The sequence below is a fragment of the Hakea prostrata genome, chromosome 8 (assembly GCF_041222555.1).
Source record: "Hakea prostrata isolate BN-2017 chromosome 8, UWA_Hpros_2, whole genome shotgun sequence".
Taxonomy (NCBI): Eukaryota; Viridiplantae; Streptophyta; class Magnoliopsida; order Proteales; family Proteaceae; genus Hakea; species Hakea prostrata.
In genome coordinates this window covers 11,942,516-11,958,873 of record NC_142607.1, presented here as the reverse complement: position 1 = coordinate 11,958,873, position 16,358 = coordinate 11,942,516, and the positions used below count along the sequence as shown (strand labels likewise).

Below are 16,358 nucleotides of genomic sequence, written 5' to 3'. Positions count from 1 at the left end.
GGTAGTGACTAAACTTTAATGCCTTTTAATGAGCTTTAATGCCTTTGAAGAGTGCACCTTTAAGAAAAAGGACATTCCATGTTTCTGAAGAAAAGGATCACCTAAAGAGGGTTTTTGGTGAAATGATAGTGAATAACATTTAAGATGAAAATGGGTTTTCCTTAAGCTATAGATAAGGAATTCTTGCTTCACCCATGTCAACGACCATGGTTTTGAATCGATTTTTAATTCTTAAAACATGATACATGCAAGGATTTAATATAAGCTTTAAACCAGGGTGTTCAAGAATGTGTGCTAGTTTTTCTTAGTAGCAAGAATAAGCCTAAGATAATTACAATCCCCACTGTCTTTGTTGATTTAAACGTATAAGTTGGATAAGATTAAGACGTAATACCACAGTGATTAGATTTGGTTTGGACTACTGGAATATAAAGACAGATTAGATTAGCCACCAACAAGGAAAGCAAAACAAGAAGAACAAAAAACTAAAGATAAGATTTCTTAAGATAAGAAAAAATAATCCCTCTCTCTCTCTCTCTCTCTCTCTCCAGTGTAACTCTTTAATTTATAGTTTATTAAGAATATCAGTACCTTATAGTTCATTAAGAATATCACTACCTCCTACAACAACTGTGGGCTCTCTTTTGAATTATTTGCATTCGTCTTTTCTAAAGATTCTCCCCTTCAATCATATCCAACAAAACAGGATGTTGGTATCATTAGTAATGATCTTTTCTTAATTTCATTGTTAAGGTAAAGCTTCCACTATAAACTTGTCATCATCAACCTAAGGAAATATTCAAAAACAAGACTCATTTAAGTTTGAATCAAGGCAATTGTAGTCTATTAGGTAATAATTTACTAATGTTTCAACGAATTATCAAGGCACATGAACATAGACGTAATTATAGCTTTCAATCCCTAAAGAGATCACGATGAGTTGTCTTCGAGCCCAACCCTTAAAGCCGTAAATTCAAGAATTAGAAGCACATTGAATCATTGACGAAATTAACTGATACAAGTCACAGTTCATCGAGATTTGATCTTGATCTTCAAGATCTCATCCCCCGATTCATATCCGGCGTCACGGGTTAGTCGGATCAGGTCAAGAAACCGAGGAACAAATATTCTCTTTTGGACCAACTTAACTTGATTGATTAGCTTGTTAATTATGAATTCTTTTTATAAAAATCTCTCTCCAATGTATGTAGTTTTGGTCCCAGTGGGTTGAATAGAAAATTTCCACTGATAGAGTATATGAAGCCGAGAGTAAAGAAAGTAGTAAACAATGATAGGAGCCAAATCCAGTAAACAAACCATTTATAAAAATTGATTATCAAAACATGTATAAATTATTATGAGATATTTCTTGAAAGAGAGCAAACTATTCAATATAATCACTTCTCTTCCTGAAATGACGTTCATACTTCATTCGTGCATGTTACACAAATTGTGCTTCCCATAATAGAAAGAGAGAGAAAGAGAAACATAAACTATTATTATTATTTTTAAAAATTCCTTTAAAGGGGTAGTTGCAATTGAATAATGACGAATATACCCTATGAATCTTATCTGGAGTGTAAAGCGGCGAAGCCCATTTAACTTTGGGGAAGGTGGGAGGTGGGGAAGGAGGGTTACAAGGAAGGCCCACAACTTTTTATCCTAATAAGAGTGGGGCCCAACACGTGGAGATGGGCCTATGGATGAATGAGTTTCTTGCATTTAATAATTAATAAAATTAAATATTTCTTGTTTTTGGGAGAGAGTGTTTGGAATCGTGGAAAGGTAGGTGAAACTTGAAAGCAACAAGCACGTTAGGGGTAGGGTTGGGATGGTGCCTCTCATGGGTAACGCTCCTCTCTTGCTTTTATTTGATGACTTTCCGTCATAAACAATCAAACATTATGTTGTTTGCCTTAACCACCAAACTCCAATTTTTACCCAAAGTGGATGTAAAAAAAAAAAGGAAACCACCACCAAACTCCAATGACAAAAAGTTTTCTTCCAATCTTTCGCAATCTTGCATTTCATTCTTACTTTGTTGTGTTCAATACTCGTTGACCATCCTTGCAGCTCTACCATTTCTATGCACACAAAGATGTCAGTGTGGTCAACTTATGGTAGGTCGGGAAGCCACCTCAGACGATCTTGTTAGTCAAGAACACAACTGAGAAATTAAAACAATCATTGGGCTTCCTAGGCAGCTCCATTGAAGGAGACCTTTGGTTTCCCAGAGGATGGGAGACGCTTGAGTTTGGGAGCTTGACCAAGGCAAGGAAGACAATATCGCACTCAAGTCGTGACAACTCAACAAGCTTGGGTGCCATTCGACCTCATCTGGGCCACCAACCCAGCCAAGACTTCAACTTTCCAACTTCCCGAGGCCAAGAGGTGACGCATTTGAACATTCCATTGCTCGACCACCTAGGGGGCTAGCGCATGGAATGGATCCTATACAGGAGTTGTCCAACCTCTCCTAGTTAGACCTGCTCAACCTCCCTTGGTTAGATCAACAAGGTTGGCCAGGCAACAAACAATGCATTGATGGCTTGACCGAGATGACATGGTGAGCCCGAGAAGAGAACAAATCAGGTAGACCTCAATTAGTTATAAAAATAATAGCCTATAAGCTTATGGCAAGATGTATAGCCCTAAACCTTGTGATGTACAACGCATCCATATCAAATAGGGATAGAGGTTGCGTAACTACTTACCTATTTGGACAAGGTGTGTCTCTAAAAGGAAGACACCAAATCTGATGTTCACAATTAGATTTACAAACAAATCGCGCATCCAAAGACCCCCAGTATACAGATTTGCCTATATAAATCTAACACTCGCTACTCTACAGGGATGAATAAACCTACTACACTATTCACTTACGCTCTATGATGGATCGAGTCTAGAGCTTTTCCTCAATTGTGTTCTTGACTAACTTGATCATTGAAGGTGGCTTCTCGACCTACCATATGTCGGCCTGCAATGACATATTTGTGTGCACAGAAACGGTAGAGCTACAAGGACGATCAACTAGTTTTGGATGCAACAATACTCAATAGTGATATATGTATATTAATAAGGTATTAAAAATAGTTTCTCAGTAAAATTTATTGGGATAATACTATATAAGAGAATTGTTTCCTCTAGACTTTGTTTAAGTGGATGCCTTCGATACCAAATACTGAAATACATACATCCTCTTTTTTTAAAGAGAGACTTTTATACACAATAATATATATATTTACCTATATCTTCAAATCATTAGAATAATAGAAGAAAAGATAGTCGTTGAACTTTGAGTCTCATTCCTAATCCTTATCGACTAAATGGTAAAGATGTTGATTGATAGTAACAATGAATCCATGTTCATACTCATTTAAGATAATACTTATTGAGACAACTATTATTTGATTACTATATAAATTCATTTGGAATTGAATGGGTGTATTCTACGAATTTGTCTCGATAAAAATAGATACAAATATAATAGCTCTAGTATTTGAGCTGAATCCGACCCATTTACATCCCTAATATTGTCAAGCCATTATTAGGCATTAGAATCACCAACCCCCAATACTATGAAAATATTAAATTTGTTGGCTCCAAGCAAATTGTAGGGGACAAAATATAACTTACGAACTCTTTATCTTTGCTGTGTGAAGTTGTTTTTTCGCTTCTTATTGGTGCATTCTCTGCTTGGTTAGAGAATCTTGTCCCTCCTTTGGACCACTTGATTAAAAAATATCATACCTGATTCTAGTCTCACTTAAACAACAAGAACAAGGCATCTCCCTCTCTTTTCTTATTTTCAAACTTCAAAACTTTAGTGGAGCGTAAAATATGACTTTGTCCATCAATCTGAAGTCACTAACTGCCAAAATTCCATCTATATCAAGCATACTATGGTGTAACTAACGCATATAAACAAAAATGTGACATTTCCCCTACCAGTTTGGCTCTTTCTTGACCAACAAATCTGAATTCATTTCCTTTGAACTGAAAAGAATTGCTAACCAACTTCATCGTGAGCCTCATTCAACGTATTGGAAATCAGAACCAGATTTGAAATTTGATGAATTCAACAAAATAATATTGATCTTAAACACTTTTCTTGAGTCGAATTAATATGTCATTCAAGATTCAAAATGGTTCTAAAAACTACTACATCAAGAAATTCGAATTGATGGAAGCTCGAACTCTTGCCCATTTTTAACTTCCCTAGGCCCTTCTTTGACAAATTTTCTTGTTTTTTTCCCGAAAAAGACCCTCATTTGCATTTTCCTTAAAGAGACAAATGCATTTTTTTTTGGATTTTTATATAGGAGAAATGAAAACATATAATGACAAAACTGTATAATCTAATTTTATTCTCATATTAATATTTTTTTTTTGGGTGAGGTGGGTTTTGGGAATTCAAAAAGTGCTTTCCACTGCATCCAAACAGAGCCGTAGGAGTACATGAAAACTAATCATATGTGTAGCTGTGACCAATGAACAAACACAAATTCGCGTGGAAGGTCCCCACCACTACCACGAACTCCAATAAAAACAAAACACGTGAAGCCCATTTTCACTATGTGGGCCCTCGTTTGTTATGAACGGTAATGATGACGTTACAAGTTTCATCTGGGCCGTAAAAGTACCTACACCCTTTCCTATAGCAGTAAGTATCTCTGATTGAGTTGGATTCGATTCTGTCGGCTTAGGCTAACGTGTGCTGTCTGTCTCTCAATCGATCCATATTCCATGCCCGAATTATTCTTGATTCCTTTCCTTCAATAATATTTTACTTTATGGAAGAGTAGCCAATACATGATACCGAAAGGGTATCTTCAGAGTAGTGATACCCTGCTTGATGAACCATGGGTTTCTAGTCGGGTCGGGTGTGTGTAGCTTCCTTTAGAAAAACCCGAATTGGCTTTGAAATGCAAATGGTGTGAATATGATTCGGTGTTGCTGACACCATCTCTTAAAAAGCGACGTGTCATCATAGGAGCAGAGTAGAAGTATCTTCCTTGATTGAAGGGATCATGATGGATGATTAACATCAGTCAGGCGTCAAATTGATAGAGATACCTACTTGTCACCCCACTAGTCAGATTCATGAATAACACTGCTCTAAAGTTAGAAACTTGAAAAATTAGGAAGATAATAAACAATAAGTGCTTGAAGAGTTAAATTTATATTACTAGCTATGATGATTGTAAAGTGTATTTATATTAGAACCTGATGTTTCATAGTGGTTGAACAATCCAGCACGTCTTAGATCTCCTCTCGTGAAGGGATGTAGCTTCTAGGGATGTTACCATTTTGATGGGCGTAGACTTGACATTGATCAAGCAATTAGTGCATAAGTTTGATAAGACTTTATCTACTCTCTCCACAAACTAGTCGAAACAACATCCTTTGTAGATTGGGATAAGGTCAATTTGTGTCTTGATAGGTACAATACAAAGTGTTAGACATTTAGGTGGGTGAGGTCAAACCGTACTGGTAATCTTGGGATGGGAGGTTGGGTCCTCGATCTCATTCAAGCTCCCTTCATAGGAACGGGGCCTCCTGCAAATGAATCCCCCACCCTAGGGATCTCGTCACGACACCTTGACTCTCACTAGGGGTTGGTGAACCATAATTGACTAGGACCTTGGTCTATTCGTGGTGTGGGCTTGGCCAAAATTGGAATTACATGAATCAAACCATGTGAACTGAAAATTTTTCTCCATATGGATAAAGGATCAACAATCTTCCGATATGTGAAAATGAGTTTTGAAGTTTCTATTTCGGATTCAACTGTTTACACCGGTGGGGCGTTCAAATTGCCGGCTGTGAGATGCATTATTTGTTGTCTTTGAAAAAACAGTTCCATTACAACGTATATGTATCCTCTCAATTATACAGCTAAGAAGGAAGGACCAAATGTCATATTCAAACAATGAATAGAGAAATCGAGAACTTTGTCACATTGAAGAAGCGAAAGGGACTAATCAGTCCACTCATCTAAACCCAGTTCAACAAATTCCAAATTAATAAAAACTACCCATTAATTAATAGTATTTAATTTAGCTAAAAGCCTGAAAATCATCAATCTACACATAGTGTGTCGGTTGCTTTTCTAATCAGTCATTTTCAGTTAATTTTTTTCCACCATTTTTTTCATCTTTTCTTCCTTAAAATCATACATTTTCTACAGTCAGGGTTTTGAGTGTTGGAGGTAAATGCGACTGAGGAACAGTAATCAGAAGTTTGAAAAAAATAAATTGCATTTAATCTTCTTGCTTATGTGAATATTAACTGTAGAGGAGGTAGAGAAGAGAACCAGAAGCAGGTTTTATAAATTACTTACTAGTTCTCCTTCGTCTTTTTTAAGTGGGTTTGCATTATCATTGTTAACAGTAAGGGTTGAAGTGTGACACTGAGATTGGTGGAGGTGACGGTGCTACAGACTGCAAATGCTTTTATCTTTATCTATAGGAGACTACTGAAGCGAAACTAAAAATTCTTGGTTTCAGAGAGGTACTTTAATTTCTTGCTTTATTTCGGTCATTCTGGGTTTCTCTTTGTCTCTTATCTTCTTCTCTCGCAGTTCTCCACTGGGTTTTCTCTGGGTTACGAAACTTTCTGCCTCCTTTCCCCAACTGTATTTTCAACATCAGAAAGGTGCTTGTTCTAGTGTTTCTGACTCTGATTTACACTTGAAGCCTGAAGGTGAGGAATCTAGTTAGTTTTTTGCGTTTCGACTTGAAGCACTCGGAGGTCTGTAACCCAAGTACAGATTTATCTGGGTGCGTTTTATTTAGGGGGGAAATCTATGGGCCTTCTGGTCGGTGTTATTGCGGTTTTTTTTTTTTTTGGTTGGTTGGGGGTGGGGATGAAATTCTGGGTGTTCTTATTTATAACATTTATGGTGGACTGTTGATATTTTTGGGATTTGGATTGCGTGGAGATTTGAGTTTTGCATTCTCTGGAGATTTGAGATTTGCATTGTGTGGAGAGATTCATTGGTTGCTGTGTTTTTAGGAGGATAAAGAGAACAGCAAGGAGCAGTAAGGAAGGAAGATAATGGCGGGAGGAGGTGGAGGCGCAGCTCCGCCGCCCAAACAGGACGACTTGCAGCCACATCCCGTGAAGGATCAGTTGCCCCACATTTATTACTGCATCACCAGCCCTCCTCCTTGGCGTCAGTTTCTACATCTGTTATCTATTGCTTTTTTTGTTGTATTCTGTTTTGAGAGAAAGTGATGGAGTTTATTTAGTAAGGATTGTGTAGTTTCTTAGATATATATTTGAAAAAAAAATAATAAATTGTGTAAAGTCTTGTGAATTTGTCCTAAGATTCTTAACTTTTCATTTGTTGAGACTCGTCTTTGCTTTTTCCATCTTTCCTTAGTCTTTGAAGTTAAATGATATACGTTCGGATTTTCTTTCTTACTTGGGCGATTGAGTTTGGGGAACTAGTTGCTAATTCACTCTTTCCATGTTTTCTGCTCTACTTCTGCAAGTGTTGCCTCAATAAAGTATTTCGCATAAATAGTCATGAAGTGGAAATGTGGTGTATACTTAGTCGCATTGGGAACTTTGGGATGAGTCTGAGTTGATTTGCTTCCTTTATTCTCAATATCAAATGTTCTAGATGATCCCAATTGGATTCTGCTCTCTTTTTGTTGCAAAACCTTTTCTTTAGCTTTTGTGTGTACTATCCTACCTGTATTATCCGATGTTTTTGGGTGTTGCAAAACGTTTTTGGTTCAACAGCAACCTTTTCTTTGCTCCTTGTTGCAGATCAATGCTTGCATTTGTTTCGTGGGAAAAATTTCATCTTACATTTTAAACCTTGTTGGTTGTTTTAAATGCAGCGGAAGCTATTCTACTTGGTTTCCAGCATTACCTGGTGATGCTAGGCACTACTGTCATCATTCCGACTGCTCTTGTTCCTCAGATGGGAGGAGGAAATGTAAGCCTTGGAAGGAAAAACTCCACATAAATAGACATTTCTTCATACCCTATTCTGGTTTTGTTTTGTGTGGTTCTTTTCATCCCAAATGGTTGACTGCCAATATCATGTCCTCAATTGAAATTGTATTTTGCTTGTAGGATGAGAAAGCAAGAGTTATCCAGACGCTACTGTTTGTTGCTGGGTTGAACACGCTGGCCCAGACATTGTTTGGGACTCGGTTACCTGCTGTTATTGGAGGATCGTACACTTTTGTGGCTCCTACCATATCAATAATTCTGGCTGGCCGATACAGTAACATTGTTAATCCTCACGAGGTCTGTTAATCTTATACCCAGCCTTTATAGCTCATTTTTCTGGGTGTTTTGAGTCAATTTGATACTAACCATGCTGCATTGTTTGCTGTGCCTGCACAGAAATTCGAGCGGATTATGCGTGGAATCCAGGGTTCCCTTATTGTTGCTTCAACACTTCAGATAATAATTGGATTCAGTGGGCTTTGGCGTAATATCACGAGGTTGTTTAGAATTTTAGGACTAAAATTGTGTAGAATGCCTATTTGTTGAACATGCTGCAACCTATTAAAAGTGAAAAAAGGGTAGATGAAGGGAACATCTAGATTGCACTTTGGTTGGTTCACACACTGCTATTTTCTAGTACATTCCTTGTCCACTTGCAAAATGTGAATTCTCAACTACAGTGACTTGTCCAAGCCTTTACAGAATTTCCATGGCACTTTTCACTCCTTAGAATCCTACATACTGGCTCCAAGGGGGTTGGAATTGAGCAAAGACTCTAGGCCCTGTTTTTTTTTATTGCCTGCATTCTTTTGTCTGTGCCTGTGAAACTTTTGTTGATTATTATTATTATTTATTTATGGCTTTGTGTTTCTTCAGATATTTAAGTCCTCTGTCAGCTGTTCCCTTGGTAGCTCTAGCAGGGTTTGGACTCTATGAGCTTGGTTTTCCTGGCGTAAGTACCGTATCTTTTTCAAAATTTATTATCTAACTCATAAAGGCGGTGCTTCTTTTTTGTTATGGAATTTATCAACAATATTTTGTCGCCAATTTTTGCATGTTCAATCCGTCTTGCTCAATAATCTGAGGCTGATTATTTTACTTCAAATTTTTAGGTTGCTAAATGTGTGGAAATTGGACTGCCAGAGCTCATCATATTAATAATTTTCTCACAGGTGATGCTTTTTATCTATCATATAAACTCTAAATTTCTTTTTACCTTGTGGATCACCAAGTTATGAACAACTCTTGAGGATTTCATGGGTGGTGAAAATTAGGAATCATTGTTGACACTTCCTAATCTTTTTAATGGGTCTTAGATTAGACGCTTTACGTGTCACTTTTGTAGTATATGACTCTATTGGACTAACAGCTTCGAATGTTCAAATTCTTGTTTTGCAGTACATTCCCCATGTCATACCCAGTGATAGGCATGTTTTTGACCGGTTTGCAGTTATCTTGTCAGTGGCAATTGTGTGGGTGTATGCCCACATCCTTACTGTGGGTGGAGCCTACAAGAATGCAGCTCCAAAAACTCAGTTGACTTGCCGCACTGATAAATCTGGGCTTGTGAGTTCAGCTCCATGGTAAGTTTTTTTTTGTCCATGAATTTCAGTTTAACTCTTTCTTTGAATTTAAATAGGGTATTTTCCTTGACTACTCTGACAGCCTAGATGCTGTGGCCAGTTCTGAGACTTGAGTATTTGCTTTTGGATTTCAGTTAGCTTTTGTTATATTTGTGGAACTGGATTTACATGTTTTGCTTAAATTACCAGACCTGTGGTTCCATTACACAAGATTCATACTGTAGGATGACATTATCTTAGATTTTGATGAATACCGTGATACTCTGATTTGTATGTACAGGATAAGGGTTCCATACCCCTTCCAATGGGGAGCACCTACCTTTGATGCGGGTGAAGTCTTTGCCATGATGATGGCTTCATTTGTTGCCCTTGTAGAGGTCTGTGCACTTCTATGACTGATTATACTTAAAGAGAATTGCATGTTAGTTGCCACATCTGGTTATTTCTGACATATGCTTTTCTGATCATTTGCTGTTAATAAATTACCAATTTTTTGTCCACTATGAATTTGCATCTTGTTGCTAGTGTCCCTATATGTTTTATGAACTGCCCTTGCTCATGAATTTATGAGTGAGGGAACTCTGAACATCCAAATTTAGGTGGTTGGGATTTGAAGAATACAGTCATTGGCAAGGGGTATTGAAGGTAATTGATATTTAATTTATAGGCACTCCATAGAGAGTTAATATGGCTCCCAGAAAAGAGACGTTTTTCAAGTAAATATGTGGATATAATTAAAAATATGTATGATGGAGCAGGGACAGTTGTAAAATCTGTAAGGGGCAAGATAGTTAATTCCCAATCACATTTGGATTACATCGATCCAGATTGGCTTTAATCACTTAGTTTTTGCTTTCATAAATGATTTAACTAGGCACATTCAGATGAGATTCCTTAGTATATGCTTTTTTCTGATTATATTGTGTCGGTGGATGAGACAAAAGAAGGGACCAGCACCAACTTGGAGGTCAATCTTAAGATCAACAAGTTCTAATTCGGTAGATTGAAGTCAGAATATATAGTGTGAAAAGAGATTAAAAGGTGTCGAAAGTTGATGAGAGGGAGATTCTAAAAAAGTGATTATTTTAGGGTATTTTTATTTTTTGATAAGTATATTGTTTTCAATCTAGGTATTTGTGCTCTTTAGGTTTTTATTTTTTATTTTTTTAAGAAGTAAATTATTTTCAATATAGGTATTTGGTCTCAATCATAAATAAAGTAGGTTATGTAGAGGAACCTAAAGAGCTGGGGTAGGCATAAGATAACCATAGGAGAAACAAAGAAAGACATGCTTAGCCTAGGCCTCATTCCCTCTATGGTCTCAAACACAGCTGATTGGAGAGGGAAGATCCATGTAGCTGACCACTATCGTTTGGTCTTTGTTGCTGCGATGCCGCTTTAGCAGCTATAATGCAGTTCATAACTATGTCTGAGTCGATTCACTATGGTTTTTGTCTTTGTGGGGATCATTTTGATTTCTATTTATTTATTCAACCCTTGGGTTCCAATTAGCTAACCCCAATTAGTTAGGATATGGCTGAGCAGTTGTCTTATATAGGATAATCACAAAGAATTAAAATATAGAGTTTAGAGGTGCATCTAGTTTGTTGTGTGATCTTCACATTCCTATAAAATTTAAATGAAAACTTTTAGGAGATCCATACGGTCAGTAATGATGGCTAAGCGGCAAAACTAGGAAGTATAAAGTAGGAACTTAGAGCTGATTTGAAAGAGATTGTATAGCCATGTTCAGTAGAGGCCTTTGGATGCTCCAGTACGACGGAGAGATCTGATTCAGGTTGAAGGAAATAAGAAAGCTTGGCTGGACCCAGACAGACCTTAGGAAAAGTCTTCAGGAATGACATGCATAATTTAGGCCTTGTAATATGGAGCTCATTGAAGGACAATGATCCATGTAGCTGACCCCATTTATTACTCTTTTGGCTTTTTGCGAAAAATAACCATTTGGTAGCGTCAAGTGCATTTCTGCATTTATTATTGGCTTCCAATTACTGTCTGTTTTGGACAACTTAATATTATTTCTTTTCATGTGTGTTATGTTGTGACTTGAATTTTTATACCGGACTTCACAGATGGACCCGCACTAACATATTTTGTGGGCGGTTTGAATGACCTGTTTTTGGATATCTGTGATGGAAGCGGAGGGTTTGGTACGACACGATTTGACCCAATGGGTTGACCCATTTACTCGATTGGATTCTATATATGGGTACCTTCTACGAGAATATTGAGAAATTTGAGGTTTTTTTGAGTTAGGGTTTGGGTGAGAGTTCTTGTAACGCCATTTTGGCGATTGGTTGTGAGATCTCCATTGTTTCTTTCTTCTACATAGTGAAAAGCTCTTCCACTTTGCCCGTGGACGTAGCACACCGCATTGGTGTATGAAACTCGTTAAATATCTGTATGTTTTCATTTTGTTTCTATTTCGACTCGCTATTTCTTGGTGGTCGTTTTAACAATATGTTTTACCAATCAGCTGCTATAGTATAACAGTATTCTAAAATACTTGCTCAAATGATGTGCATTTTGTTGGTGATGTCCTCATTATGTTGTATGGGCTTTGATCTACCCTTCCATTTCAATAGCAAGGGCACTCATTAGCAGCCAAATTTAAGTGCTTGAGAGTGCATTTTGAGGATAAATGGTCCTGGGACTAGGAGTGTATGGGTTGTAATTGATATTTGAGTGATCTAATATCCAGTGTAAAATCTAAACTATGTGAGAATTATGTTTCGGCTTTCCTTGGTTCCGTACATTATTTTAACTCAATGAAGCTTGCTAAATCTGATCTTGGAGTTTATTTTACTGTGGTCCTTAAGCTTGCATCCATTAGGTTGTGGTTCATGTTGGGAGCTAAATCTTCATATAATTATAATTAGTTGGCTTCACTTGTTGCAGCTTATGATTATTAATTTAGGCACTCATGTTGCTTGATGCTGAAAATGATCATGTGATGCTCCTGAGTGCACTTTTTGGATTTACACTCTAGTGTTGGATATTTTATATTTGCCCCATGCATGCTGGACTGTAGCAGCATTTTGATACTCTGGAATAAAGTCTGACAATTTTCATAATCAAATGCAGTCCACTGGTACCTTCATTGCAATTTCAAGGTATGCTAGTGCAACTATGATGCCACCATCTATTCTCAGCCGTGGAGTTGGTTGGCAGGTAGAATACTTTTCTGTACAGTAGCTGTTTTCTTTATGATGCATTGAACCTGAGTACAATTCAAGAAGCTTAACTATTGCATGCCTTGCACCCATGAAAAAACTTCAATACCGGGTTTTTTGTTTTTTTTTTTTTTGGGGGGGGGGGTGTGTTGTGGTGTGTGGGGTTTGAAGAAACTAAATTAGAATTTTTAACTAGCCAATAAAAAGGAGGGGATTTAGTACATGTACAGTGATGCTTGTGTCCATGGTATTACATGCCTAATCCATACATTAGGTCTTTGGCCCAGAATTAGGGTTCACTTTCAGGACCTTGTATGCTGGTTGCAGCAGCCAGTTAGGAGGTTTTAGGGTTTCGGCTAGGGCTGGTAGTTGGTCTTGGGTTTCTGATTTGGTAGTCCTAGAATGCTAGGGTTAGGATAGATCTGGGAAGTTGGGACAGAAATAGGTGTCTTAGAAAAATCTGGTAAATCAAATTTTCTGCAACTTTTCTATGAAGAAGATGAGTTTCAGGAAAATTTCAGATTAGGGTTTAATGGCTTGAAAGGGCTAAGGGCTAAGGGCTTGGGAAATGTAATCCCAGGTTTGGTGTGATCCTAGAAAAGGTATTTGGAAGTCTAATGGGCTGGGGAAGTAGGGTTTTAATGGGATACTGCTGCTGCTTGCACAGAAACAATGGAAGGGGAAGACTTGCAAATTCTAGGGAATAACCTAGGATGTAGAGAAAAGTGAGGGGGAGATGTGGAGGCGATTTGCGATTGGGAGGGGAGTGATTTTAAGGCCTGAAACTAAGGGGGAGGGGCTGGGATAGCTGCGAACAGAGGGAGAAGGCTGGGATTGGGGATGGGGTTTTAACTTACTTTATATTTGAAGGGAGTGCAGAAACACTTTGTAGAATGCTTGAACTGGTGATTGAAGATCTTGAGGTTGAGGAACAATGCACAAACCTAGCCGCAGGGTGTCCTTTATGGATCCCACAACTTTCCCAAGCCAATATCCTCATACTCTATTTTCATTCAATCAAATTTGAAAAAAAAAACTTACACTAGAAATGCTATTTATAGCCTGAACAAAGGACTCATACTCATACTGGGTTACCTTGATTGTTAGGGTTCCATCACAATTTAACTTGGACTCTGACAAATGTATCTAATTACTATGCGATATCAGCCCTTGGTTCTGAAATGTCACTTAAGTCACCTAGTGCTGATTAGATAACTTAAGATTACAAATAAATTGGAACAAAAAAGGAAATAACTCTTCTTAATTTAAGTTATCCTTAAAAGTAGGGACTTCTTAAAAATGAAACAATGCTAACACAACTCTAAGACTCTTTCCAGTTGAAACTCCAGAAGGGTTGACTTGACTCTCAAGATTTCTAACTAAAGTAAAGTACTGGATTTTTGTCTTTCTTATATCTAGGGGTAGGAATTGACCATTCTACCCCTGAGATGAATTTGGCCTCCCTAACTCTCTGTTGGGCTTGGCCCCCCCCGCCCTTTTTTTTTTTTGGGGTCCAACCCTGGATACAACATTTGGTTAGGCCAGGAAAAACCTGTGCAGGTGCTTTAGTGCAATGGCCCCAACCTCATAAAGGTTGTGCTAGTTTGGCCCAAAAATCTGGATGATGTGGACCATGTTAATTATGCAAAAAGTTACCCGTTCTGAGAAGTGAAGGTTGTACAATGTGTACTGTCTTTCCACTATTGATATAATAATCACTGCTTTTGTCCATTTGAATTGGTGCACAGTTTAGGGGTGTGTTAGTACTTAATAGTGCCACATTTTTGCTGCAGCTTGGTCCTCGTGAAATTTTAACTCTTGTTGGAACTGATGTTGCTGTTACTAAATTGGTCATTTGTTTTTTCTGATTCAGGGAGTTGCCATCTTGCTGTCTGGGTTATTTGGAACCGTAAATGGGTCCTCAGTATCTGTGTAAGGCTCTTAATATTAGGAACCTGTGCTTTATTGGCTAATATTTTTTATTAGGAACAACAGATAGCTGTTTGCTAAGATCGTTTACACTGTTGCTGTAATACAGTGAAAATGCTGGATTATTAGCATTGACACGTGTTGGCAGCCGAAGAGTGGTTCAAATATCTGCTGGGTTCATGTTATTCTTTTCTGTTCTAGGTAAGTGCTTGGGATTTGGGGAAGAATTTTTATGGACACAGGATACTATTTCTTTAGTTTTAGGTTCTGATCATAGCAAAATTCTGTTGCCATCTAGGAAAATTTGGGGCAGTCTTTGCATCAATTCCTGCACCAATTATTGCGGCATTGTATTGCCTGTTCTTTGCCTATGTGGGTATGTACTTCTAAAAGTGAGAATCGATTGGATACTTGGGTTATATTTAACTGGTTTAGTTAACGACTTTCATTATGAATAGGTTCTGTTGGGCTGAGCTTCCTCCAGTTCTGCAATCTCAACAGCTTCAGAACAAAGTTCATACTAGGGTTCTCTGTTTTCATGGGCTTGTCAGTGCCTCAATATTTCAATGAGTACTTGGCCATCAATGGTTACGGTCCAGTTCACACTAGTGCAAGATGGGTATGCATAACCTTCTTGCCTTATGGTCTCGCATTTTGCTTATTACATGAGTTGGTTAATCACCCTTGTCCATGGCTATCTATCCACCTGAATCTTTCTGTTGGTTTTGGCAGTTCAATGACATTATCAACGTACCCTTCTCCTCTGAAGCATTCGTGGCTGGTATCCTTGCATTTTTCCTGGACACAACATTGTATCGGAAGGACAGTTCAACCAGGAAAGACCGGGGAAGGCACTGGTGGGACAAGTTCCGTTCGTTCAAGATGGATACAAGGAGTGAGGAATTTTATTCCTTACCTTTTAACCTCAACAAGTTCTTCCCGTCCGTGTGAATGGTGGAGACAGTACATGCTTCAAATGCTTTGCGATGTAGTCTTGTTCATTTTCAGTGTATCTCCAAGAAGCACAATACAATGCCTTCCTTCTTTTAATCTTTTTCCTTCAAATTTATTTCTTAGTAAAATAGACAGTAGTGATATTTATGTAATCTCTTACTTCACAGGAAGCAACAATTTTCCATTTTTCCTACCTTTCGAGTCATAAATTGGCTTTTATTTTTCTGTAAATCCGAGTGGGGTGAAATGGATTTGAAGGTGCAAAGAAGCAAATTTATCTACCATGAATCTGTTAAGTTATGGCTGCTGGAATTGGTGTTTTGCGTTGTGTGAGAAGATTGGAAGCGTAAGGGTGAACCTGCAACACAAAAAACAAAAGGGGTTTCTTAGCATTCAAAGGATAATTATTGGGTATGGGGTCATAAGATGGAGTGGTGAGAAGTTCCTCTCCTGTAACCAGCTGGGGCATTGAGTTTGTTACTGGGGCTGTGTACGCAAAGAAAGGGCTGGGTCGGTGATGCACCTTACCTGCTGGTCATTGCATTGGTTATTATTTCTGCAGAGGTGGGTGGTTCTTCGGGGATGCAAGCTTTACTTCGTGAGGGGGATTTTGTACTGTTCAGGTAATGGGTCTTCCTGTGACCAAATCTAAATGAATAGTGCACTTGGGTTTCAAACTTCAGGGTCACAATCTCAAATGGTGACCCATCACCTTCCATTAGGGAGA

At 38.0% G+C, this 16,358-nt stretch overlaps 1 protein-coding gene across 2 annotated transcripts; it reads left to right on the top strand.

Annotated features, from left to right (window-relative positions):
- Positions 1 to 6,154: 6,154 nt before the first annotated feature.
- LOC149006928 (nucleobase-ascorbate transporter 6-like) lies at positions 6,155 to 15,824 on the top strand. 2 transcript variants are annotated; one of them, XM_089164732.1, is made up of 16 exons: positions 6,155 to 6,513; positions 6,584 to 6,705; positions 7,018 to 7,177; positions 7,854 to 7,951; positions 8,092 to 8,268; positions 8,368 to 8,468; positions 8,848 to 8,923; positions 9,084 to 9,143; positions 9,370 to 9,554; positions 9,835 to 9,931; positions 12,660 to 12,746; positions 14,622 to 14,680; positions 14,787 to 14,878; positions 14,976 to 15,053; positions 15,136 to 15,296; positions 15,410 to 15,824. In XM_089164732.1, exons 3-16 carry the CDS (start codon positions 7,060 to 7,062, stop codon positions 15,626 to 15,628), a joined length of 1,608 nt encoding a protein of 535 aa, XP_089020858.1. In that variant the 5' UTR covers positions 6,155 to 6,513; positions 6,584 to 6,705; positions 7,018 to 7,059; the 3' UTR covers positions 15,629 to 15,824. The 2 variants fall into 2 exon arrangements, with proteins under 2 accessions (XP_089020858.1, XP_089020859.1); XM_089164733.1 differs by lacking the exon at positions 6,584 to 6,705.
- Positions 15,825 to 16,358: the final 534 nt, after the last annotated feature.